General features: G+C 39.8%; 1 protein-coding gene across 1 annotated transcript; it reads left to right on the forward strand.

Moving 5' to 3' along the window:
• The first annotated feature begins 4,549 nt into the window (after positions 1–4,549).
• On the forward strand, positions 4,550–26,937 carry LOC112978875 (solute carrier organic anion transporter family member 1C1-like). Its single transcript, XM_026092626.2, has 15 exons — positions 4,550–4,685; positions 8,788–8,942; positions 11,259–11,400; positions 11,489–11,621; positions 13,808–13,923; positions 14,764–14,910; positions 15,017–15,115; positions 16,435–16,680; positions 17,576–17,740; positions 18,138–18,333; positions 19,828–19,990; positions 21,400–21,584; positions 22,837–22,901; positions 24,718–24,835; positions 25,642–26,937. The coding sequence occupies exons 2-15, from the start codon at positions 8,811–8,813 to the stop codon at positions 25,856–25,858; spliced, it is 2,124 nt and encodes a 707-aa protein (XP_025948411.2). The 5' UTR covers positions 4,550–4,685; positions 8,788–8,810; the 3' UTR covers positions 25,859–26,937.
• The last annotated feature ends 290 nt before the right edge of the window (positions 26,938–27,227 follow it).

The raw sequence follows: 27,227 nt of genomic DNA on the forward strand, positions 1-27,227 counted from the left end.
TTCCTATTTCCCATTCTAGTTCTTTTCATCAGCATCAAATGCTCTTGTTCATGAAGGCTACTTTGAGTGTGAATGTTTCCACGCATGGTTTGGGCAATGGCAGCCTGAATAATGAAAAATTCTTCTCAGCTGTATAGAACCTAAAAATAAAAGATATTTTCATTCCAAAACAAGTTAGAGATTAATGGTATATAGGAGACTAGAAAAAAATCTGGGGGAAAATTTTTGTGTAGTTATGTACTAGAACAAGGAAGCCAAAGAAATATTGTTTTCACTTTTTGCCATATGAAAAATTGTCACTTTTTTCTACAGGTTCTATTACAGAGTGCCTTTAGCTCAGTGCCTTTGTATGTTTTTAGAGCCATAAGGCAAAAAAACATTGGGTAGGTCTTTTAATACATCTGATTGCAACCTGACAATGAAACCTTGGGAAAGGTAAGATCCATTTCATTATGGAATACCATAAAACAAGAGGCAACACTTATCCTGACACAGTTAGAGCATAATAATGGAGCTTGTGACGCAACTCTGAAGAAGAAGGAGGACACAGCTTGTGCGTGCAGGTGCCCTACATGGAACCCCAGTAACTACACTGAGAAGCAGAAGTATGGTATGCCATCTTGGATTGAATGATGATAAACCAGTGCCTAGGCAGCCTGTCTTGTAGACTAGCTGAAAACATCAACAGCATTATAAGAAAACTTTTAGAAGAGAAGGGCTGATGTTTTATCCTGCAACATAATGTGTAGAATCACTACCTCTGAGAAGAAAAGAGGCCCGTATCTGTTGTAGGACTTCTGCAGAAGAGCCATGGATTTGAAATTCTTACATGTAGTCAATTCTAAGCACATGATTGGTTGACCAGGAAGATACACTCTACTTCTTTTCAGTAAAATGGCCTGTTTGTTTGTTTTTTCTTAATTCAGACCTAAATCTGATGGATGCAGCAATAATAACACCATGTTTTTCCTCTGCAACAATGAACAAACTCCCCCCCCACCACCCCTTTACTGTGTTATTGATCACTAGTCATGGAAAATCAGTACTAGCTCTACACAAAAAGCTACAAGTAAAAGAAACCAATAAAATACCAAGGGAAGATTATGGAATATTACAGAACAAGTTCCTCTTGAAGCCATCATCAGGGGCACAATGGACCAGTGACTGGGAACAGCGAGCATGGATATATCAAGGGCAAATCATTCCTGAGCAACCTGGTTGCCTTCTACAATGAGTGGACAAGGGGAGAGTCATGGAATTTGTTTATCAGGATGTTTGCTATCACTGCCCTTAGTATCCTGGTAGCCAAACTGGTGAGATACGAACTGGAAAAATGGACTATAATGTGGGTGGAAACCTGGGAGACTCAAAGTTGTTCAGCAGTTCAGTTGTTCAGCTGCTAGCCTGTTGTTAGTGATGCTCCTCAGGGTTCAATACTAGTGCTAATACTGTTTAACATCCTCATCAAACATTCAGACAACAGGACTGAAAGCATTCTCGGCTGGTTCATGTTAGAGGGCAGGACTGCTCTCAAAAGGGGCCTCAATGAGGCTGGAGAAATGGGCTGACAGAAACCTCATGAAGTTCAACAAGGGAAAATGGACCTGCACCTCGGATGGACAGAATAAGCCTACACAGCAGAATATGCTGAGGAGGCCAATTAGATAGAAGGCAGCTTTGCAGAAATGGGCTTATTTGCCCTAGTGGACAATAAGCTGAACAAGAGGCAGCAGTGCACTTTTGATGCTACTAGGTTAACTGCATATTGGGCTACTTTTATGAAAGATCAGAAGGTCAGAAAAAGTGATTCTTTCCTTCTGTTCAGCACTAGTCAGTCTGTATTTGGAGTACTGTGTCTGGTTTGGGGCATTCCAGCACAGGAAAGACATTGACGAACTGAATGAAGTTGAATGGAAGGCCACCAAGGTTGTCAGGTGGCTGGAGCATAGGAAATACAAGGAGAGGCTGAGGGAGCTGGGTTTGTTCAGCTTGGAGAAGTAAAGGCTCAGTGAGGCAGGGGGAGAATCTTATTGTTTCCTCTAACTACCTAGATGGGTGTTTATAGAAGAGACAGCACCAGGTTTCCTCAGAGGTGCAGAGCAGAAGGATGAGAGGCAGTAGTCACAGGTTGCATAAAGGGGTATTCCAGTTCTACATACATACACACATATAGATATATATGTACACACACGTGTGTATGTGTGTGTATACACATATATATATATGTGCATTATACATGTAAAGTAACATCATTACCCTATCTATGTAAAGTTATTCACTGTGAAGAAGGTCAAACACTGGCCCAGGCGCCAAAGGAGGCAGTGGAACTTCTATCCTTGGAGAGCTTCATCCAAAACTTGACTTGAGAAGATCCAAGAAACTTTACAACACTTTGAAGTTAGCCCTGCTTTGAGCAGAGGGTTGGAGCAGATGAGCTCCAGAGGTTCCTTCCAATCTAAATTATGCTGTGATTCTAAGACTTTCTCTAAGTTTTTCTCTAAAATTACTTTTTGGAAGACACCCCAAATGCTGATGAAGCAAGTAGTTAAGACCCATCTATTTTAGGTTTCTAAGCTAGGCACCAGTCTGTCTCTCTCTTTAATTTTCTTTACTGCTATCAGATTTATAAATACATTATGTGCAACATTCCAGCTTCACTTTTGAAATAACAGTAAAGGCACAAAGGTGGATGGTACTGTTAAACAGGGGATGGTTTGGATATCATACAGGAAAGAAAAGAGGAATTATGAGATTATAAGAATGGCAAAATAGGACTGGATTACATTGTAAAATAAAAAGTTGTGCAGCTGAAGGCCAATGACAAGAATTTCTGCTCCAAAGTACAATAGAGAAGCTAAGGATTTCCATTCTTAGCTGTAAAAGTATGAGAAGATCCTGAGCACACCCATTATTTGCAGAGAATTACGAACCATCCTGAAAGAGAGGCTTTGCTGAAAATGCTATGTGTAATCTTAGAATATATCAGACAAGGCTAGAGATAAGGGTTAATATTTCAAGATGTGGCACTGGAGAGATTACACCTGGAGTATTGTATACAGTTTTAGACATGTTCATTGGGGAAATATGAATCCAGTTGGAGAGCACCGTAACAAAGCACTCTGAGGATGGGCTGCAGAGTCAAGAGAGCCTGTTTTTCAAGAGATGATTAGACATGATTGGCTTGCTTATCTAGCAAAACAGGCTAAAAAGTATGATTGCGCTCTTCATTTATGATCAGGGTCAAGTGTTAAGTATCAGTTTGAAAGAAGGAGCTTTTTAAGCTAAAGGGACATGTCAGTGCAAAACCAGAATATAACTTGATCATGAAATCTCATTGCTGGAAATTCTTATTGCTGCATGAATTCTCTCAGGCTGGAAATCAAAAGGAAGTTTCTAGGCATTATAGAAGCAATGTTTTGCAATAGCCTTAGAAGTGGATGGGAGGTGGGAGGAGGATCTAATTCTTACTCGTTTCAGGGCAGGGCTTCTCCATTTCACAAAAGATGCTTTTGAGATTGCAGACTGGATTTGTGATCTAGGATTCTGCCTGCATGCTTATTTCCTAATTTTAGTAATGCTTGCATTTGAATTGCCCTGACATATAACTTTGGGGTGACTACCCTCTTCTTCACGATGATGATGTCTTTTGTTCTGTGAAAGCTAAAGGGAGCTGTCTGGTTGAGTGTCAGAAATAAAAGCCATGAGCAGTGCCAGATATCACTGCTTATCTCATAAGAGTATTGAAGGCTGAATAATTACGATAATGCAGAGGTGAACATTGTTAAGTAGGCTGTAATTGTTCATACCAGGTAAAAGAATAGATATGGTGACCATATTTAGGGTTGCATAAATTACAAGGAATGGCACATTTCGGTGTAACATCTAGGCAGATCATAGTCATAGTTTACATGCTCTAAAACCAACTTCTGTTTTAACTAAAATTACTCTTAGCAGTCATGTATTATCCACAACAAGAGCAATTAAATAAAATACTTCTCTGGAAACTGGTTCAGGTTTCCTTGAACTAGAGCTGTATGTAGATAAAGACCTGTTCCAAAGTGCACATAGCCCCATCATATTTTCATGTTGGGTTTGCCTATGCTGTTAATACCACTGAATATAAATCGAATCATTATTCTAAGCATGAATGTTTCTTCAAAATCCAGGTTCTTCAAAATACCTAATGCATTATATTTTCTCTTCATACAAATTCTTAGCTGGGTCTAACAGGTTTTAATCTGAATAGATTTTAGCCATAGATTAAGAAAATAAAACATCATACCAGGATATGTTTAAGATATCTGTTATCACAAACACTTCTAAAGTTGGGTCATACAGTTTTTAAGAGCAAGGAAGGTATGAACTATATGAAATTATAAACTTGACAAGCTCAAGAGAATAGGTGTTCCACAAAAGAGTGTGCAAATGAAGCACACTTGCACATTTTTTACCTAATTAATTTTTGACTCCTGTAGATAAACGCATATTTGGGGACCTTTAACAGAGGGCAGAACTGGGAGGAGACAAGATTAAAACTGCCTAAACCATAGTTTATATTTGCTTATGTTAGAAGTTAATGATTCTTCTACCAAGTACCAGCGCAGCCTTGCTTAAGGAGAGACTACTCTGGCTTTTGATTATTTGACTGGTAGTATAACTGCTGTTTTTGTGGATACAAAACCTAGGTAGGCACTTTTTTAATATTCTTTTTGTCTTAACTTTACAATGTTACCATTTAGTGTTGGCAGTTAATGAGGATTACCAATGTAGTACTAGTCACATCTCCTGTGACCAGTAATAGCAGTAACTTTCCTGTTGCAATGATGGCACCCTACAATTGTACATGTCTCTCTGAACAGTAAACAGGGTATCTCATGAGCAATGCAAGCAGCATTTAGGCCTGCACAGCACTTTGTGATACTCATTTCTCATATTACATTAACTTAACAGGTCTTATTGTGATTCCTTAATGTACCTAGAGAGCAATAAGATTCTTGGATTAGCACTGGAGTTGGTACAAGTCAAGATAGTTGCGTAAAGTCCTAGATGAAATCTGGCTCCTGATTTGTCATATTGTAGTCTATTGGATGGTGATACAGCTTTTCAGATTCCAACTGCAGTGAGAAAAAGCCACAGGATTTACAGTTTCCTTGCTGGATTCTGAAAATTCCTCAATCATATTTTCTTTCATACCATTCTGTACAATCTGCAGCAAAATATTGTCTTCGCCTTTGTAAACTGATTACCTGTTATTCATGCCGTGTTTAAATTGGTGCTTGTTATAGTTTACACAGATGTAGGGAATGGGAAACCAAGCTGGAATTTTTAAAATGTTCATTAAGGGATAGATTAGTATTCTGCATCCCAGAGATAGTGGCCCCTCTAAGGTCATATACTCTGAAGCACTGAAGAAGCCTGTGGCTGTGCTGTGCAAGGCGGGCTGCTGGACATTGCAAGGGACTTGCAAGGTGCTGTGTGCTTCCTCTGATGTTGTGAAAGCTCTCAGCTCCCACCAGAATAAATGATCTATTTGTCAGATATTTGTCAGATATTCTCTGGGTATAATGGGAAAGTGAGTGAGAAAGAGAGCAATTGGAACAACACGGAAGAGTGTTAACTTTCATCCTCATAGTATGGCTTGGGCTTTGGGGCCTTTTTTCTTTATGCTTGCTTTTGGGGGGAAGGATTGTTTATTTTCCTGGGAAAGGAGACAGGGTGATTTTTTTGTTTGTTTGTTTAGGCTGAGTAACTACGTAAACAGGCTTGTTATATGCACAGCTATGTGTTTGCACATTCCGCTATGTCACTTGGTAGATCTCTTCTTTCTGCAAATGCAACGACTTCATGTCATTACTGCAGCAGATGGCTTGTACAAGCAAAGAGTAGTAGTTGCAAAGAAGCAGTATGACTGAATGAACAAATGTGCTGCAGAGAACTTCATTCTTTTCCTTTTTTGGTACCCAAATCCTTTAATTATTAAAGATGGAAACAAATTCTAGTGGAATAGTTCTAAAATAGCAACTTCATCAATACTTTTTAGCTTTGAGATGGTCAGGCTCAACAGTTAATTTAGGTTAATAATGACTGTAAGTTTACCTTTTACCTTTTTTCTAGTCTTCTTGTGGCATGACATTTCCCTAGCCCTAATCTTTTCCTATCCCTAAAAGATCTCCACGTAGGTCGGGGGCAGTGTAGGACACCAGGAGAGGCTGCCAGCAGCTTCAACTTTTGGTCCTTACACGTAGCCCACTCTAACATTTCTCCAGAAGTGGTTGCGTCACTCCTTCTCTTGCCTCTCCTCTCTGCTCAGCAACAGTCCTGCCAGTAGCACCTGTGCAAAGCAGGAACAGCACACGTGTTATTCACCCCTGGCAGGAGCTAGTCACCCTGCTCTCGCCTGGGAGTCCTTCCCCTGGATCGCTGGAGGAGCTCATCACTGACACTGCTGAACCAGCCGGCTACCAGCTGCTGGCTGGCTTCACACTCTTTTGGTGTGCATCAGGCAGTTTTTGCCCCCAGAAGATGAATTTTACTTCATTTTTCTTCTTTTTCATCCTTTGTTTTGCCTGACACCCTAACCTCTGCCTGTCGATGCCTGTTTTGCTATTTGCCACTTTCTTCTTAACCTGCTGCTTGACACTGCTCTCACCCTCAGGGCCTGTCCTCCCTTCTTATGCCTTCACAGTCCCTCTCTGAAACATTTACCTCCACGGCCTGATAATGTCTTCAAAACTTCTTTTGTTAGTTATGGATACTTAACTGCCTTTCTGTTTTCTCTCTTTTGCGTCTTATTTCTGTCTTCATGTTTTTCTGCCTTCGCTCTTTCTTTCCTTATATCCAGAATATAAATCCTGTTTTATCTTCAGACTCTCAAAAAAAACCTGCCATCCCAGCATCTTACTGTAGTCCTAAATGTACGATCATAAGAGGAAGAAACTAATCTTCACATTACATGGGTGTAGCTAAATTTTGGAGGACCAGTTGCTCAGAAGTATTTGCGTACTCACTCCCTGAGCCAAATGCACAGAGAATCTTGTTTTGCGAACATGCAGGCTTGAGCAAATCCTTCCTCCGTGTCTTGTTCCTTGCTGTCAGGGAATCAAGGTGTGCATCTGGGAAGTTATTTTTCATTTGGATCAGTTTTTTGACCCAGACTTACAGTACAGTCACAGAAGCAGTGGCACTTGCTTGAGTGAAGAGTGCAGGAAGCAGATATGAGCAGTGGGAAAGGAAAGGAGTTATTTATGACAGCAATAGCACCTAAAGACAAGCTGGTGAACTTAAGCCTAAGAAACTTTTAAACTGTTTAAATCTCTGCTTGCTTGTTTTAACATCGTTGAGGCTTGCCCCATCTGAGTAAACAGAACTGTTCCTCACCACCGTGCATTAGAGCAATGCCTGCCCTTCAGCTGCTCTGAAAAACGTTACTCTGCCATATGACCTGTAGCAGAGCAATTTGCAAATGCAGCTGGACTTTTTCCAGCATTGGAAAAGTTCGTCCAACTTTTTTTCAGCTCCATTCAACCATGGAAAACATCTCTTTGTATGCTTTTTTCCTCCCTCTACCTCTTTCTTGCTCTTTTCTCGAAGGAAGAGGCTACTATGAGAGGTGAGATAAATCAGTTCCTGAGAGCTATGATTTCTGAGCTCTGACTTGGGTTCATTAGTTCCAATATTCCCATTTACTCTGTGTGTCAAGATCTGCAGACCTGAAGAATGGTTTGTTTCAAGTGATCCATTTTCCCAGAGGGGCTCTGCAGTGACTTTTGGATCTTCCTTCAGAAATCTGTTCTGTTTGTAGTTGGAGTTGCACAAACGGGCAAGTGTTTTCATTCTTTAAATAAACTTTGCAAATAGATATGTAAACTTCCCTTACAGCATTTCACAGAAGTAGTCTCCTTTTATATTACTTACCCATCCCTCCAATATAGAATTCTAAAAAATCAGTAAAGACAGATGTGAAGTTTGTAGTATTTGTTGCAATAAAAACAAATTCAGCTTAATCATGCAACTAATCTTTCAACAATAAAAAGCTCTATTACTTCAAAGGAGGAGAAAGATTAGTCCTCTGTGGCTGCAGGATGTGCTCTTCACAGGGAAACTGGAGCAATCTGCTGAACTGCTGAGTAGCAGCAGATCGCATGCATAGATATAGATATAGATTGCATTCTGCAGACAGAAAGGTACTAAGGAGACCCTGCATGCCATTGCAAAAAGAAAGAACATCTAAGCTCCTTATGGGAGCTCAGGTAGCTGAAATAATTAGTTCTTTTTGTCACTAAGAATTGTTTGTGACCAGCCAATGCAAAGGAATAAGCAGGATGAATGTAGATGGCATGGTGTTATCACACAGATCCTACCAGTGTGCTGACTGACCCCTAAGCCGCTTGGCTCAGGAATGCAAAGCTTCCCTCAGACTCCCTGTTCCTCAGCACTGATGCGATGTTGACCCCTTTAGGTCGTGTTTGGACCGAGTTGCTCTCTCTTACTCTTTTTAGAACTAAAAGTCATTCCAGACGAAAAAAGCAAACACAAAAAATGGGGGGAGGAGGGGGAAGAACCATTTCATTTTAAAAAAAAGAGATGTCAAAACAAGATACCTCAAAGCTTAAACAAATATACACTTTGAAACACTGAAGTCATTGAACCAAATCCTTTCCAGTGAAAAGATTCAGTTACAACATCTCATCATTTTCCCATAACTGCTGTTTCATCAGAGAGATCCTTAACCAACTTTACCTTGATGTATGTGTTCCTGTATTTATTATCATTTTCTCTTTGGTTCAGATAATTCAGTAAAGAAATCAACCATGACAGTGGAAACTGAATCCAGCCATGTTGATGACTCAAATCAGGAAGCAGAACCTGCCCAGCTTTTGGACGATGAAGCAAATAAACAACTGCCAGTCAAAAAGAAGACTTCCTGTTGCACGGGCCTGAAGGTTTGGTGCCTGATCATCACCACAAATTACTGTTGTCACATGTTAAGAAATGTTGTTCAAGATGTGACATGACAGATTACTTCATTCTTGTTCCCCCTATCTCTCCTGAAACTGAAAACACACTGAAGGTACAGGGAAAGGTTTGGTCTTATCAAACCATGTCCTAAAAAAATAAAAACTCCTGAGCTAAAATATTTACCCTCAAGTTATTCATAGTTAAGTCCCCTCCTTAGTCACTGGAGAGAGGTAGCAATCTCCAGTGGTAGACTTCATCCATCCTAAAATGGGTGGCTAAGACACGTTGCTGTCTGGAGGTTGCTATTGCAACCCATTTTTGTAATGCCAAAATGGGGCAACATGAATCCTATTCCAGGGGCTTTAGCAAATACTAAGGCCCTTAGGCCAAGCAGTCCACTGATTCACACGAGCACCTGAGCTTTCAGGAACACATAGGAAGAATTTAATGCATTGACTGAACAAAGCTGGTAAACTAATGAGAATTTTGCTTTCATGTTAGAGCCTTAGTATTTATCATTTCTGGCTGAGCTGCAAATACTACAAGGGCAGGATTCCTGTGACACTGATGTATTTGGGTCTGTGTCTTTGCTAATTCCTGAGCCAGCTTCATCTCAGGTTAATTCCATAGGCTCAGTGGAGTTGTAACCAGGAACACATTTCTCCCTATGAAAAGTCTGTAAAAGGAAAGAATAACGGAAAAAATAGATAATTGCAAATTTCTCAAACTTCCAACATGGTCTGGCTACAGTACTGGGCAAAGGTTGTCACATTTTGTATTTTATGACTCATTTTTGCCATCCATACATACCTGCAAAAATAGAATCTGATATCACTGGGAGAACTGTGGGACTAGCTTTACCATCATATACGTAGGCAATGCTGCAAGACAGTGAAATCTGTGACTGCGTGTCCTGTGACTGCCTTCATATAAATTAGAGTTTTATAGACACAGTATCTTTGAGGTAATAAAAGGCAAACTCTTTCTCTGCTTCACTTTCCTATTAAAGGTTTTTACGGTTTACGCTGGCATTGTGTTTTCATACCCAAAATACCTAAGTCATTTCTGTTTGTGTTTTCCTGCTTATCTGCAGTTTGTGATTTCAGCTAGAACCCGAGAGAGATCATTGCTGCAATAAGGCAAGAAAGGTGGTTCTCACAGTCTTTTCTGCCAAACTGACTCAGCAAATATGAAATATATCAGGACAATGCCTGTTCTTGTGAAATTTTTCCCTTCATTCCTAGACCAAAAGAGAATAAATATAACTATTTTCAGGCGTTTACTGTCAGGATTGGCCTTATTTCTTACAGTAGATAGTAATGCAAAGGTCTAAATGTATATTTAATTTTGTTTACTTACCCAATGTTATATTGTATTGTAACTTTTACCCAGTGAGCAATAAGTCTATTTGTTTTTAGTCTCTGTTGAAATAGTTGGATAATATTTAAACAGACTTAGTTTAACTTGTTATCAAATATATCTTTGTTTGAAAAAGCCACAATATGTGTTAGTGTAAGCAACTATAAAATTATTTAATTACTTAAAAGCAATATTAGAGAATATTAAGCTTTCCTTTATAAGGTATGAGGTACACAAGCAACATAGCTATGATATATATATTTAAAATATATCTAAACAGAGATGCATCCAGATGAACAGGCCTAAAATAAGTAACACATGACCCAGGCAGAAGATAATTGTGGCTAAGGTTCATCTGACATTAGATTAGTTTCAGTAAATCTCTGTTGATGGGGAATTTTACTGGTGGCACATTTAACATTTCTGTGACATTTAGAAATCCCATCATTTCAGCTGCCCAGCGTTGGGCCTCAGCACTCTGACAAACTTCATCACAGGACATCAGCAAGGTAACCAGTCCCCAGGGAGTTGTTTGCCAAATTTAAATTCCACAGTCCGTAGGATTTCTGCCTTGCAAAACCTTTGACCAGCAATGCAGGAAAGATCAAGCTTTCTCGTCATCGAGATGGCCAGAGCAACCCTGAACATAGCTAAAGCAAGTGGCTGCTCTCAGCTCAGAGCCTAGAGCCAACCCTCCCTAGCAGGGGAAACGAGACCTGGAGCAAACCTCGCTGAAGGACGCTGAAGGACTGTGACTCTCCGTAGCATTAAAGCGTGTGAAAATTCACACACAACATTATCACGGGAATTGGACTAACAAAGTCAACCCAATTAAAACATATACCATAAGGAATATTCCACACAAATTTAAACTTATTTCATGTCTGTATGACCTGCTTCTCTGTTCATACCTCCCGTTTTCCATCTTCATCTTTCCCCAGGTGTTTCTCGCTGCTTTATCGTTCAGCTACTTTTGTAAAGCACTGTCTGGTACGATTATGAAAAGTTCCATCACTCAGATTGAAAGAAGGTTTGACCTTACATCTTCTACAGTTGGTCTCGTTGATGGAAGTTTTGAGATGGGTAATTGATATCCCATAACACAGAGCAAATTTTTCAGAGCAATACGAGACACAGCATCTGCTTTAATTTTTGTTCTTTCTTTTTTTAGGTAATTTGCTGGTGATAACATTTGTAAGTTACTTTGGAGCTAAACTTCATAGGCCCAAAGTAATAGCTGTAGGATGCTTTATTATGGCTGTGGGATGTATTTTAACAGCAATGCCTCATTTCTTCATGGGATAGTAAGTACTAATAAAGATTAATTTGGGTAACAGAATGTTGGAATTGGATATTGTTCTCTGTTTTTTGAGAAAAGCTCATGTATATTGTCTTAGATTTCCAAAGACCTATGGAATCCCACCTTGAATAAGACCTAGCTAACTCAACAGTGAAAGTGACATGTGACACATACATTACTGTACATTATATCTGGTTGAAAAAATATGGTTCCTTCAAGGTAGAAATTCGACTTTTGGCAAAAATCTGAAACCCAAAATGCTTTAATTTTCAATCAGATTTTTTCTGGAGTAGACACAGAAAAGGAAATGATTTTAGGAAATCATTATAAACATATATATATATTTTTGGCAGGAAAGAGATCCCTATGAAAATCTTTTGAAAAATCAAATTTCAAACAAAAAATATTGTTCTTTGAAAGTCTTCAGCCATCCTACCATGCTAGTGCTATTGCTTTAAAGAATTATATAATCTTCCTGAATGGCTTACTGTACAAACACTTTATTGGGGAAATCAGTGGTAATCTAGGAATGTGGTATTGCTGGGTGTTAATAAAGATGCCAGGTTTATGTGGGCAGGAAAGTTAAACCATCATGAATCACAGCAAAATTATTGATACACCTACTATATAACCCACCTATATGATTTCCAGAATAAGTTGCAATTGGTGCCATTCCGAATAGGACCTCAAACCTCTGAGCTGGTAGCTTCGTATTGGGTGACAACCCTACCTGAGATATGACATTATTTATAGTAAAAGGCAACCCTCACACAAAACCAGGGCTTCAGAGCTAAATCATTGAAGAAAACAACCTACAAAGAAGTTCGTTAGAAGAAATCCAGCTCCCTGAAAGAGGCACCCAGAGCCTGGTTGTGGCTTCAGGCAGCCTATTTGTGAAATCGATTCTGTGCTCTCCCATGGCAGACAGCAACCCCTCACACAAAGAAGCCTTTCAGCTTCCATGAGAGTCTGCAGATGAATCAGTGCTCATAGAACTGGTCCCAGGTTTTTTTCCTGTTCCAAATGCTCATGGCTGGTTAAACTGATTTGCTGTGGCTGGTTAAACTTAAAGTTTTGTGCATCTTCTCCAGATTCAGAGAATTACTCTATTTTGCTTATATGTAATAATATTTCTAGCCATAGCTCTGATACAGTGAAACTATATAGTGAGACATATTTCTGTTGCTTGATTAGATGTATTGGAAAAAGTTTGGATGTATTATTGTAAAAAGAAAACTAAAGAGTACATTTCATCACAGTGGTGGATCTTGCAGTAGCACCAGACTTATATTTCCCACTGCTTAAGTCGAACTGTGTATCTGACTTGTCTATACTGGGAAACTCATGAAGTTTCTCATGAGCTAAGGACTGGATTTTTCTGAGGAAATTGGTCTGCAGTGTCTCCTAAGATGAACACTCTTTCTTTCAAACTGAAAATAAGACTGCATGGTCTAGCAGAACCAGTCCGGTTCCTAGAAGCAGAAAGTATATTTTGCCATATTGCTGTGCCTGAACTAATTGTACTTTGCATCTCAGGGGGCTAGTATCCGGGAAGATGACTGTGCTAAAACAGCTGGACTGCTTCTAGCAGGTGCTTCTAGCACCTGAGCAACTCAGCCATCTCCCCACAGCATTGTCCTGTGCACTGTAAAAACATCCAAACAGTGCATTTTAGAGAATAACTTAATCCACTCTCTGCTATACAATGGCTCCTTCTAAAGCCAATGCCAATTAACAGGCCAACAGGTACTTCGTGAGGATGATTTCTCCCTTTTCCACTCCCGAAGATGTGTATCTAAAATAAGAAGGGATACTTGCACTCCAGAGGTTCCTCCTTCTCTCCTTGTCCATGGGGTCAGGGTAGGGAGCTGGCTTGGGCCAGACCCTATGTTTTGACACCAAAAGTTCAATCCTACCTCAACTATTTTCAAAAGCCCTTTGGAAATTTCTAGTTTAAACTGCTGTGTCTTCTAGATGGTCTTCTAGATAGCTTCTAACTTTGATTTGCTCTTTATTTTAGTGCTTCAGTTTTCTATATTTTAAAAATACTCCTTCATTAACACTTTGGACTGATATTTAAAAAACATATAGATTTCTCTTTACAGAAATAGCAGTCAGGTAATTGCTACATACTGCACTAATATTTCGCTAGTAAACACCGCTTCTAAATATACTATTGTGTGTTTCCAGTTATAAGTATGAGACAGTATCACATACAGCATCTTCAGTCAACTTAACTTCATACATAAATCCCTGTTTGCTGCATCAAGATGCCAACAAAACTGTGTTGGAAGTCTCACAATCAGGTAAGGAAGTGTAAGTACAAATGAAGCAGTTAGTTAGTTTTATCCTGTGTAGACCTTGGTCTTAAGTCGAGTGAATTATTCTCCAGTGCAAGATGTTCATTAGATTTCTAACTTCAGGCTCTACTTGTCTGGGAACATTACCAATACTTAAATGCACTTTGTGCATTTCATTTGGAGAAGAAAAAAACAGTAAACCACAGATTACTAGATCCAGATCCCCGGTTTCCTACATCTACCCTTCCAGATTACAATAAAATGACCCTAACGATCCTAAAAGGACTGTTGAGAATGCATGCAAAGAAAATTAACTTCCAAAGAGATTCAGGCACTCAGGACCCAGGGAAAAAAAAAACAGAATGGCATGAAGGGAGCTGAAGCTGCACAGAGTTAACCATAAATGAATGGAGGTTTCTAGGATTTTACTTATAAATATGGAGTATAGCTGTCATTCATTTTGCTTTGCATGCTGCATGGGTAGAGAACAAGCTAAGCTGTGCCCCAGTGATGATCTCTAACTTCTCAGGTTAAGATATGTTATATGCCAGATAATATATTTATGACAATATCTATCTGTCACTTTTTTTTACATGGGTATTTGGGGGAAGGGGGATACCTGTATCTTTAGAAACTAAACATTATGGAGATTAAGGTAAGTGTTATTAAAAAACTATCAAAAGATATAATGAGATTGACAACCTTGTCCTAATATTCCATAAGGAGAATGTTGTTAATGCCTTATGTATTAGATTATAAACATTTTATGTGCTTAATTTCCTGAGATTTGTCACCATTTCCCATGCAACTATTCTGTTTTGAAGATGTAACCCTCATTATGTGCAGGCTGTGAAAAGGAAACATCATCATATATGTGGATATATATCTTACTGGGAAACATGCTACGTGGAATTGGCGAGACACCAATAACACCACTGGGCATCTCTTATCTTGATGATTTTGCTAAGGAAGAAAATGCACCTGTATATATAGGTAATCTCAACATAAAATAAACTGAGAGGTTGTTAGCATAAGAGATAAATCATCCTCTGCAGGAGAAATTGTTCAGCCATTAAAATATACTTGCATTTGCTTTCAGCAAGTTTGCACACGATAGCCATGTTCGGCCCAATGTTTGGTTTCCTGTTGGGATCTCTATGTACAAAACTGTACGTGGATATTGGATTTGTGGATTTAGGTAAGGAAAGCAGAGGTAAAGCGAAAATAAGCTAATCCATAATAATCAGTTTGCATCACTGTTGGTAACAGATTCCTCTACAAATCTGTGTGTTTTATATTCCATATATTTATATATTCCAAGATATTGTTGGAAGTTTGTTTGGGGGGAGGGGGGGAAAGAATTAGACAGAGGATGTAATTTAGATCTCTGCTTCAGGATTAAAGGATTAAATACATGCTTAATTCTAAATATTAGTAGCAAAAACTCTCACTAAACAAAGTTGTTTTACTAAATTGAGATCTTAATGAAAGGGTTTTGCTGGTATAGCAATTTTTCAGTTTTGGTGAACTACCTCCCCTTTCAGCTGAGCATTTTACAATATTTAGAATTCATTTAATGTTTGCAATATATTTCTATTTCTTGCTTGTTAGAATGAAAAGAAAACGCAGGAGATCACTTCTGCAAAACGCCAGAGAGGGCAGGGTGATCTCCACAAGTGGTGGCCATGGCCCTGCAATCTGTTCACTTATGCTTGGAAGAGGCAGGAATCATTTTTGAGACCATGTTTCCTGGCCAGCCCGTCTTCCATCCCACCTGACAAGTCAGGGATAGTGGGGCAGTGTGGACTGGCAGAAAATTTTCGGGAGATAACCCATCCAATCAGCAGCAGTGGGTGATCACATTTTACTGGCAGGAGGGAGAACTTGAGCTCTTCAGGATCCTGTGCTTGGATAGATGAATTATTTTATGTCTGTCCTGTGCTAAGCCAACGTTATGTTTTACCTAAGCATAAGAGCATTGAGCCAGTTCTGATCACACAGTGAAAAGTTTTAGAGTGTTGGTCCACCAGCAAACCTGAAGGCACTTAACAGTCATAAAAATACAACAAACCACTCTCGTCTTTCTTGTAATATATAATCAAGTGTAAATTCATGGCTGATCTCACTGAAGCCAAAGAAAATATGCTTAATACTGACCTACATAATTCGAGTAAGCAAAGGATAGTTTCAGTAGAGATCGCTAAGGCCTAATAAGACCCAATGTTTGGGGCCTGTCTGCCACTTATTTTGGATTCTGATGTGTTGGGTAAGGACTACAGTGTTGCTCTTTATGCCAGTCAAAATGGCAGTCGTCATATGCCACAGGAAGGCAGATGAACCATGACACCATCCAGGGTGTGATTCTTCATACCTTCAGTGCAAAAAGGTCTCTCGTTAGATGATTATCTTTACCACTGAGAGTCAGATACTGTCAAATGTAGCTATGTTTGCAGGTAAAGAGTGGAAACTCTCAGCTTTTTCATTGAAGTAACTCGTTTCTGTCTCACTCAATTCTAGAAAGCATCACTATAACCCCACAGGATTCCCGCTGGGTGGGCGCATGGTGGCTTGGTTTTGTAATAGCTGGAATAATCAGTCTCCTAGCTGCTATTCCTTTCTGCTTCCTGCCGAAGAGTCTGGAAAAGCCAGAGGAAGCCAGTAATGACAAAACTTCATCTGGTCTGCTGGAAGGGATGGGAGCCATGAGGAAGACACATACTTCTGTGAAATCTAAGCCAGAGAAGTGGTCAGTAATATTGAAAGGCAAGTGTTTTGCATGTTGTAAAACTATGGAAAGCAATTGGTACAATATACAGCAGAAACATGATAGTTCTGCTGAACACTTCACCTCCCCAGCACTTCAAATTAAACCAGTTAGCTATCCTCAGGAAAGGAGGTGTCCGCTAAAGATTATTTGAGGACAAAGAGTACCTTCAGCACTGTGAGGATCTGCCTGCTTTAAATCATTGCATGAGTGACAACTACCTCTAAAATTTTGCACTAGACTAGATTAGGATTGTGGAAAAAATTGTTTCTGTATTAGAGCCTAAAGGAAATATTAGAAGGCTCCTTTTGCAATACTGAAAGCCAAATTATTTTTCTGATCATCGTAGAGCTCATGGAGACTTTGAAGCACCTTGTTTCCTGAGGAAACTATGGCAGGCTTGAATTTCAGTTCTGGCTGAGCAGTCCTTACACTAGGGAAGTGGGGACATAGAGGGTAAGGAAGCTACGGCTTTGTGTCGTCAAGAAAATTCTTCTGTCTTTGTTCAGATCCCACTGGAAAACATGCCATTGGGCATCTCTACATAGGTACCCCTCTCTTAGCCTTGAATCTGTGATGCTAGTCACGTGAGCTTAAAGAACTCTTTGCTGTGTGAAAACTCGTCAAGTGTAGATCTCACTATAGGATGAAGGCCATAATCGGTAGTTCTATCTGCTTTTAAGTTTGCCATTTCATAAAATTCTCTCCTCTTACCTCAACCTCTCCTATTTTATCTGAGAACCAGATGTTGCTTTCAGGTGCTATGCAATGAAGATCAGTACAATTTGCACTTGGACAGCTGAGGAAAGGATTTTTCCCTAAATTTCATGGATTACTCACTAGCAATTCTGGTGTGTATCTTTCAAAGCCAACTCGTATATCCCTTTCTTTCAGACTTCCGTACTTCCCTGAAAAAAGTCTTGAGTAATCGAATGTACCTAACACTCTTGTGCAGCTCATTGTTACAGTTCAGTAGCTTTATTGGTTTCTTTACTTACAAACCAAAGTACATGGAACAGCAGTATGGACAATCTGCATCTAAATCTAACTTTATCATAGGTGAGTGACACTGTGCACTATATGTATGCATGGGGAGAAGTTCTGGCATGCTTTTTCTGGGACTGAATTCCTTGTAGAATAGGCTGATGCCTCTCCTGAAGCTGAATTATATGAAGACAGCATACAAACTACTCCTTTGGTGTCTGTGGGATCAGAATAAAGAAAGAACAAGGTCACTCAAAATGTGGAATGGATGTGCTGTGGGAGTTTTAAATGTTGCAACGTCTGACTGGTGGGTGCTTGTCATGGAAGTGGGAGCCAAAGCCTGTGTTAGGCAGCTGGGCGTGCAGTGGTTTTAAGAGTTAGACATGTCAAAATAGCATGCCAGACATAGGGAACAGGCTGAGCAGGCAGTGTGAGTCCCTTATTTTAACATACCTTTTCTATAATCTTTCAGGTTTGACATCCTTACCTCCTGTAGGTATTGGGATTTTCCTAGGAGGGCTCATAATGAAGAAATACAAAATGGGCATCATTGAAGCAGCCAAGTTTGCATTTAGCATGTCGTTTCTGGCCTTCCTCCTCTCTCTGTCACACTTCTTTGTGGGCTGTGAGAACCATGTGGTGGCAGGACTGACAGTGTCCTATGATGGGTGAGTATAAAATAGATAGTACATTTTTCTTCATGGGAACAAGGAAATAGTCCAAATTATATACTATGACATCAAAGCTAAAATAGGAAAACACTTTTTCTGTGCTTAGAGGAAGTGAACCCTACCACGCGTCATTGTCATAGTTTTATTGAACAGGGGAGTGCCAGCCTGCCAGAGTACAGCACTGGCAAAAGTTTAATTACAAATCTATTAGCAAAACTTACATCATTTTCAATGTAGGTCATTTGGCTGCTACCGGGGTTGTTTAGGTATTTCACATACTGCTGCCTTTATATCAGAGGTGATTTTCTAGCAGAATGTGTCCAACCTTGGTAAAAAGGTGAAATATATGTAACAAACAGCATTGGTAGTATATCCTGCATGGAGGTGGAAAGACTGGGACATGCTAAATTCTCTATCTGCTGTAAAGCAAAATGAAGCTTTTGTGCTTACTGAGGATGTTCTCTAGAACCCGGGTTCAGAAGTTACTGGCTGTTATTTTTTCTTGGAGTGAGTAAAGCCGTCAGTCCAAGGGATGTGTCCTAGCATAGGGCTCTCAGAGGGGCCCAGTGGCACACTAGCATGGCTATACAACTTCTGGGTTGGCACTGCCTGATGTCCAGCCAGCTCAGAGTCCCTCATAACTGGTGTGAATCTGTCTGCAGCTCCCTGAAGGCTTACCCTCGGTTGACTAATCTGTCACTACAACTCGTTTATCAAACCATGCTGGTTCAAAGCTTAAAATGTGGAACCAGTTATGCAGGATGCCAGGGATTTTGACATTTGTTGGAAGCTGAGGACGAACTGTCTGTCACGCGTCCTGTACCTAACAATGTCTTCGCTAAGAACCCAAATGGTGGAACAGGGGATACACGCAGTAAGCACCAAGATGAAAGAGGTGGCAGACATATGAGCTTAGTTACTCCAGAAGGGAGGAGATGAAGGAAGACACCTGTGTTATAGGTCTCACTACCCAAAAGATGGCTTAAAGTAAATGGGAATACTGCATTCTTCATGTCCTTCAGGAAGAGTTAGGCCAAGCTTTAAGACGGGAATATTTTATTGGTGAATACCAGGAAAGCTAATTTCTGTCATTGGTGGCTTTTACCAACAGTTAAACAAATATTTGACAAGGCTGTCTTAACTATTGCTAGCCATACCTACAATTAGGGGATAGCTTAGCTAACCTCTCAAAGCCTTTAAGCCTTTTTTTCTTTCTCTTTTCTATCTATGCCTGGGAGCTAAAGTTAGCAGCAACCTTTTTAGTTGTTATAAAATTCTTTATAATGTAGTAATCTTAATATCAGTGGAAGTCAGATAAAATCTCAAGCAAAAAGATCAATACTGTAGAAACTCAGCTATTTAAACCTATGTCCTTGGCATAGGTTTCAGAGTAGTGACACTGTCAGATAGAAGGGAAAGTTGAAGGGATTAAACTGACCTTAGCACTGGATTAAAAGTTGTTCTTACACCAGTCTAAACTTAACTTCTAAGCAAACCCATTCAGAGCCATGAAAATGCCTTATTTTCTGACTGCAATTCTGACTGCAAATGTGCCACCAATGTGTGGGATCCTGTGTGTGGAGACAACGGAGTTACATACATTTCAGCATGTCTCGCTGGGTGCACGGCTTCGGTGGGACATGGAAAGAACATGGTAAGAGCTTGCTCCAGTTTCTGGGTTTTTTTACTAGCTTATTTTCTATATAGCATCAGAGGTTTAGTAGTGTCATGCATTTAGAGGAAAGCAAAGGTGCTGCGAAATGGTAAGTAAAATGTTTATGATCTTTGGCTGCAAACATCATGGAAGGCATAGAGATTTCCCTGAGTTATTACGCATTAGGCTAAAAACCCAAGCTTTTTGTTGGAGATACTAAATTTCATCTTTTGTGGATTGAACGTAGAGGTGGAAAAAATTATTCAGAATGCTTACATATTGTCTATGTCCATTGCCCATCATTTGGCTTTCATAAACCTGATCTTGGCTCCTCTGAGGTTTTCAGCCAAGAGTGGAAATACACTAACATAACTGTCCTCTTCCCTGGTACAGAGCATTAACGTAACTTTTGCACAAATATGAAGAGTGATTTGAGCAGAGGTAGCTTGTTTCTATGAGAGACTCTGTCATGGCAGGATACTGCTTGTTTTTCCAGATGGCTGAGCCCTGCTTGGCACAGAGCAAGACAGTTCCAGTCATGGATATATGGCATCATCGCACTGTAATTCTCATGTCTTAGGATGCCAGATAATCATCCTAGAAAATACATAGTCTAGGGTATTCTCTTTCACTCAGACAGAATTGTTTCTAGAAAAGATTGTTCTTTCTGGATAGTCTCTTGCTGGTGCCTACAGTGATCTTTTCCAAGGAGATTCTTTGCTTAAACTCTTACATATTGAAGGGCGGGGGGGAAAGTAGGGCTCAGCAGGGTCTGTGAGACTAGGACAATTGCCTTTCACAGAAGCAAGCCTGTTTCTGTAGAGGCTGAAGTTCATGGTACACAGCTCCCCTCACCTCAGCAGACCTCCATGCCTTTCAGTTCCTGCTTAAAAGGGGGGGTTATTGCTCTCAAACTCTCTGCACCTGCTGCTGACCTCACAGCACTGCATGAGCTATGACTTGGCAGGTGGCTGATGCTTACAGCTGCAAGGTACCTCTAGTTGATGCATCAGCTTTAGCAGGAGGGACCTACAACCTGGGTGCTTTTCACAGAGATAAGTCTGCTAATAGGTGGCATAACCCAGCTGCAAAAACACTGGTCCCCAAGCTTGGGGAAGTTCCCTTTCGACTCCTCTGCAGGGATGCGAAGGCTGAGGCCAGCCCTGCAGATGCTCCAAGCACCTCCCAAAAAGCAGTGCTGAGTCCACTGATAAAAGCAGCCTGGCAAGGAACCTCCCTTCCGCCTCTGAGCACTGTTTGTAGGAAAGAAAAGAAACTGCTGCTGCTCCTCTAAGGCAAATGAGATAGGAGCAGGATACGTAGCAAGGCTGCAGCCTCCGCCTGTGCCTGGCAGTAGGACGTGTCGCCACATGGGCAATGCCCCACAAAATCCCCTTTGTGTCTTTCAGCTCTTCCATAACTGTAGCTGCCTCGAAGCCAGCAGATCACAGTGGGGAAATAACTCTGTCACTTTGGGGCAATGCCCAAAAAGCGATGCTTGTTCAAGGAACTTTATTTATTATACAGTAATACAAGTCATAAGTGGCTTTTGTTATGCATTGGGAGGCACCCCAGCTTTCATGCTGATGTTTAGGTAAGTAAAATTAAGTAAGTATGCACCAAGAGTAGAGTCTTTCCAATGGGGGGATCATAGTGATGTTTAGGTTTCTTTCTTTCCCTTAGCAACAAAAACTGTCTTGCAGCATAATGTATTTTCTCTACTGAGCTTTCTCACTTTCCATTTGTTTGTGGTTGCTAGGGTTAAACCTTACTTTGCTGCTGGCAGTAAGTCAATTTTAGTATGTTGCTTCCAACTTCTCTGTAATGGTGGATACCATTATAGGTATCATACACCTAGGTTTTCCAGAACATCTTCTTTCTCTGTTTGGCTATTTTGGCCACATGGATTTTGAGAACACTGTACATTTGTCAAGATTCCTGGATGTGTAGTAGACCTAACAGATCATGCTCATCAGATGTTTGTAAATTCAGGACATGTGAGGCACCTATGCAAATATCTTTTGTGGTATATATGTGCAGGGATACCAGGATGCAATTAGGAACATGTATACAAATTCATATATACTTTTCAGCAACCTGAAGAGTAAGCTCAAGCAGTAGAAAAATGCATTAGTGGCAAATTTAATCAGTGTCCCAAGGGCACTATGTCATCCTAAATGAGTATGGAAATCAGAATGCAAACTCCCCCCCTTCCTAGTCATTGTGAGACATCTTTTTGAATGTCGTCCATGTTAATATTTGCAAGATGACAGACTGGATACATAATAGATTCAATATCAGATGCCCAATTCACATGCTTGGAACGTGATTCCCCGTGAAACTGATGGACATACTGCCAGACAGTTTAGTGTACTTCAAGATGTGGCAATTGAACAGACTGCTTTGACGAATGTCACTTGAGAATAAAACGATGCTGCAGCAATGCAGCTATATGCAACACTTCTGCCTCACAGCAATAAGATATTTTCCATCATATGAGTAAAATATTTCTCATCAAGTGAGAAAATTTGTGCCAGTGATTTAAGGTAGCTGGGGACTGTATTTCAGTAACCCTAGGATACAGAGTGTGATTATGTCTTTAAAATTTCACCTCTTTGGTGAATAACTAGTGAATGGAATTTCCAAGAAATAGATGATAGAAAACAATAGATTAACTCACCTTTTTCATACAACTTGGCCTATTTCAGCAGATGTCAGAAGCACTCTCCTGAAGCTTGGCATTCTGTGATTAAGGGTGTTAAATCCAGGGGAAATAGCATCAGTTTAACAGGCATATCTAAGCACTAGGTAGGCAAACACTTCTTACTTATCCCTCTTTCTTTCAGATGTGTCCAGCCAGAGCTGAAATCTCTTGCAGTTGGTCTGCACACACTCGTTATGAGAATGCTAGGTAAGAGAAATTATTCTGACTAATTAAGATGTTTGCTTCTGTAGCTTTAAATGACACAAATGCAACCACCGTTTGTAAACGAGATATATACTTGAAACTGCTTTTAAATCCTGGGTTGTTCCTCAAGGTCCAACATACCATCAAGAGTTCACTGTGAAAACAGCTGACACAATTTTGAAATGTTTTGGCCTGCTTATTAAATATTTTTGCACTTTGGGAGGATGATGTTCCAAAATGGAAAGAGTTTCTGAGCAAAACTAAAATATTATCTTAATTACCACTCAACTGATGACTTTTCTTACTGAGACATAGTGCTGCAAGTAAGATAAAAGCGAAGAGCTCTAATAAGACTTTATTCAACACAAATAAGAGAGAGTTCACAGCAGAAAGTGCTGTCCCTACTGAAACTTTGCTTTCGTGGTATACAAGCGCTTAGATTCCCTTTCCTTATAGGCATGCTGCAATGTTCTTTTTCATCTAAGGATTGCTAATGAGATGCGTTGCTAATGAGATGGTTAATTAAGATGCCTAGACAGACAGGAAAACATCTATCTACTTGTTTCCTTCTATGTTTTCTTTGTCAATGGAATAGGAAAACCAGCATTTTAGAAATGTCAAGAAATGTAAGTGTGAAGAGTCAAGCCAGATGGATTTACTATGAAGCCTAAGACACCACCAGCAGCTTACAAATGTCTACAGTCAGAGGTTGATTAGGGCTGTAGTCAGTACTTAGGATTTTGATGAGGCACTTTGAGACAGGAAATTGTATCCACATTTTGTCCTCTTGTACCTTCCTCGTCACACAGTAACAGGGCAGATTTTCTGACCCAACTCTCAGGACTTAGTCTCTATCATAAAACATGGTATGCCAAGGGGATTCCTGGAGTTTTGCTGGCCATGGGAAGGGGAAAAAGGATTATGAATAAAGAACTGGCCCCTCTTACAGACTTCTGCTTGAGCACATCAAGCCAGCAAGCACCTTCCCTTATAGGAGCCACTGCCATTGATTCGTGAAAGCTGGCATTTCTCCCCAGTGCCTTGGAATTCAAAGCTTCAGTGCTCCCCTTTCCCTCTCTGGGGACCTCCAAAATGAGCATTCCTCTCATCATGCCCTGGCTGCAGCCCTGGTCATCATAATACACAAACCTCTATAGATGGATTGTTGAGTTCATACTCGCAAGAACCCTATGCAAGAAGCAACGTGCAAGATTATATGCCTGGTTTTACAGAATAAATCATTTCCTATGTAAGAATGAAGGGTGTCTGTGTAGGAAGAAAGTTAACATAAAATATGGTTGCAATATATATACTTGGTTCTGTATCTTCCTATCAACTACTTTCAGATAGAGATAAAGGGTTAATTTAGGCTATGTGTAGAAGGGACCATCAGTTCAGTGCTCCATGTACACAGCCAGTCCAGCTATCTCCTGCAGGAGCTTTACATTTGTCCTGAAAGCCAGCAGCAGCTAAGAGCACCATGTTTGAGAAACCAGTGCACTGGAGGAAGCAAGGTGTGAGATTACAAGCCTGGCCAAACCTCCACCCTCAGACCACGTTTCCCAGGAACTGATGATCCATGTGGCACAGAGAGGGTGTCCCAGTTATTCTGAATGTCCCCATGAGGTACTTATAAAGGAAAGGAACAACTACCCACAGTCTCATCTGCCAATGCCACTGTTACAGCTCAGGATGGAACTTGCCACTAAGAAAGTACAATGCGGACTTCTTAAAAAAAAAAAAAAAAAAAAAAAAAAAAAAAAAAAAAAAAAAAAGAGTCTTGTGATGTCTTAAGACATTTCTATCTGCTTTGTTGCAGCTGGAATTCCAGCTCCAGTTTATTTTGGTGCACTGATTGACAGGACATGCTTGAAATGGGGAACCAGAAGGTGTGGGCAGCGAGGGGCTTGCAGGATATATGACTCCAGTGCTTACAGGTAAGGTAAATTAGGACACAAAGAAATAGCCTCATGCATTTCCTCACGGCAGATAGATACTCTTTATTTTATTATACTATAGTGTATGAGATCACTGATCAAACACTGGCCAAACGTTAACTCTGGACTTAGATTTACAGCAGCCCAGAACTACAAAACTGACAAATCTTAGGATTAAGTCATGGCCCTTTGGTATCAATGTCAGGACCTTCATGAAATGAAATATATACATATAAAAAATATCCTTTGAGTCAAGTTAAAAGACCTAGGGTTGTATGATTTACCACTAAGAGAGGAAAGATACCCAAATTTACTTTATTTGCAGGTAGTTTGTTCATACTGGCAAGAACTTTGTGTATTTGCCATACTTGAGAGAAAAACAAATGAAAGAAAATCACATTGGGCAGCTGAGGGCATTGGTTAAATACAAACAAAAACTGTCTCCGGGAGGAATATTCTCAAGGTTTCTTCAGTTTCACTCAACCCTTGACCGCTTATGATGTATTTTTTAGTTTTATATAAAATAGCCCAATGTGGGGATCTCCATCTATTTCTAGCCTTGAAAAAAATCTCAGGCCTTAAAGTGATCTGAAAATCATTAAGAACAGGGGGAAGATGATGGAAGTTTTGCTCTGCAACTATTTTCATAATATTATAAATTCTTTAGCAAGCGTTTTTAATAGCAGTTTATAGCACCATTCAGACAGAGTGAGTTTTAGGGTTTTTTTTTTCCCCCAAGCTGCTGTGTGTTTCAGTTTCTTTGAAAAATTAAAGTCTAACGCTGTCTTTTATGCTCTGTCCCACAGATATGCCTACCTTGGCTTATCAGCGGTGATAAGAGCTCCTTCTTACTTGTTAGGAATCCTTTTTTTAATACTGGTAAAGAAACACTATCAAGCTATGAAATCCAGATCTATTGAAAATGGAGGAAGAGAAGATGCTCCTATGAATAAAGAAGATAATTTCAAGAGCAATGAACCTCTGGCAGATCTTCCTGAAGCAGAGAAAGAATCCTGTATTTAGGAGGCCATTTAAACCAGTGTTACATGAATCAGGGCACCTGTTTTAGGAACAGCTCTCACAATATCATGAATAACTAAACAATAAATAACATTTCTTTGGAAAGTGAAAGCAGTAACAAACTTGTAATCAGCAACAAGAAAAGCTTACACGCAGGCATGTTTCACTTTCAAGTATGAGTATGTGTACCAGGTTACCAATAACAGGCATAACAAGTTATATGAATGGAATTAAGTTCTCAGTTGATAAGGAAGGAAAATCCCACCTGGCATCACTGATTGAGCCCACTGGCAGTTTTTAAGGGTGTCAGAGATGGCTGTTGGTGGAACAGCCACCTCCTCACAGCCCCACAAAACGTGCCACTCGGATCCTGCGCCCAAAGTCCCACCAGGCTGATGTCCGACTGCAGGGTTCCAATTTCATTAAATTCAACAGAGAGCTCAAAATAAAAGCAAAACCTTTAAGCGAAGCATTCCCACCTCAATGAAATGAATCATCTCAACCATTTGCCATTGCAAAATTGGCAAAATCTGGCAAAAGCAGTATTTTCCCAGAAGACATTTTATCTTCGTTCAGCTGAAAACATTATGCCTGGTTATAACCACAAATACGTTGCTATAAATGAAATAATTGTTTAAAACGTCTGAAAGTTGTAGCATTGTATTAAAAGTTAATTTTTTGGTTGTGACTATAAAACATAAGAAATATTCTGAACTTTGTAGTGACACTGTTTTCTAAGCAAAATCTATGCAGCTTACGACACTTTATCCAAGGTGGCTTTTATTGCTATGCCATGTAATAACCAGCAGAGGACACTCAAAGAATAGTATTACCCATCCAGCAACTGCAAATGCTCGAAATACTTGTCATGTACAAAGTTGCTATTTTGGGGGAGAAGCTGATCACCAGGTATGCGCAACGTTCATCTGTGTTTTCTTGCACCTTAAAATTTTTTCAGCTCAAGCCTTTAGCTCATATTTTCAGAGCTGCTTTTCTATATTTGTTGGTTTGAGTTTATTATGTTTGTACCAATCAGACCTGGACAACTGTTACTACTTTAAATAAAAAGATATATACCTGAGTACCATTTCACAGCAGTGATTGAATTCTCTGGTTGATACTTCAAAACAGATGGTCACAGTACAATGGGATATGGAAAATAGATAACATACTAAAAATATAACATTAGATAATATACTATAAAAATAATTAGATAAAATATACTGCAGATGATACTTTATTGATATGTCTGGGTGCATATATGATTTCCTATGGTGACTCCAAAGCTAGAGTCTGTGTGAAGTACTTTAATCCCAAATCTACAACCTTTGAAAACACATATTTTGTGTGCCATTGAAAATAAGAGCAAATT

This window comes from Dromaius novaehollandiae, chromosome 1 (genome assembly GCF_036370855.1).
Source record: "Dromaius novaehollandiae isolate bDroNov1 chromosome 1, bDroNov1.hap1, whole genome shotgun sequence".
NCBI classification, from domain to species: Eukaryota; Metazoa; Chordata; class Aves; order Casuariiformes; family Dromaiidae; genus Dromaius; species Dromaius novaehollandiae.

What these genes read in the sequence shown, in the direction of transcription:
- LOC112978875 (XM_026092626.2), top strand. Translation starts at nt 8,811, where the DNA reads ATGACAGTGGAAACTGAATCCAGCCATGTTGATGACTCAAATCAGGAA. An exon ending in CCTGTTGCACGGGCCTGAAG is followed by an intron (nt 8,943 to 11,258) that starts GTTTGGTGCCTG and finishes ATCTTTCCCCAG; the next exon opens with GTGTTTCTCGCTGCTTTATC. An exon ending in GTTGGAAGTCTCACAATCAG is followed by an intron (nt 13,924 to 14,763) that starts GTAAGGAAGTGT and finishes CATTATGTGCAG; the next exon opens with GCTGTGAAAAGGAAACATCA.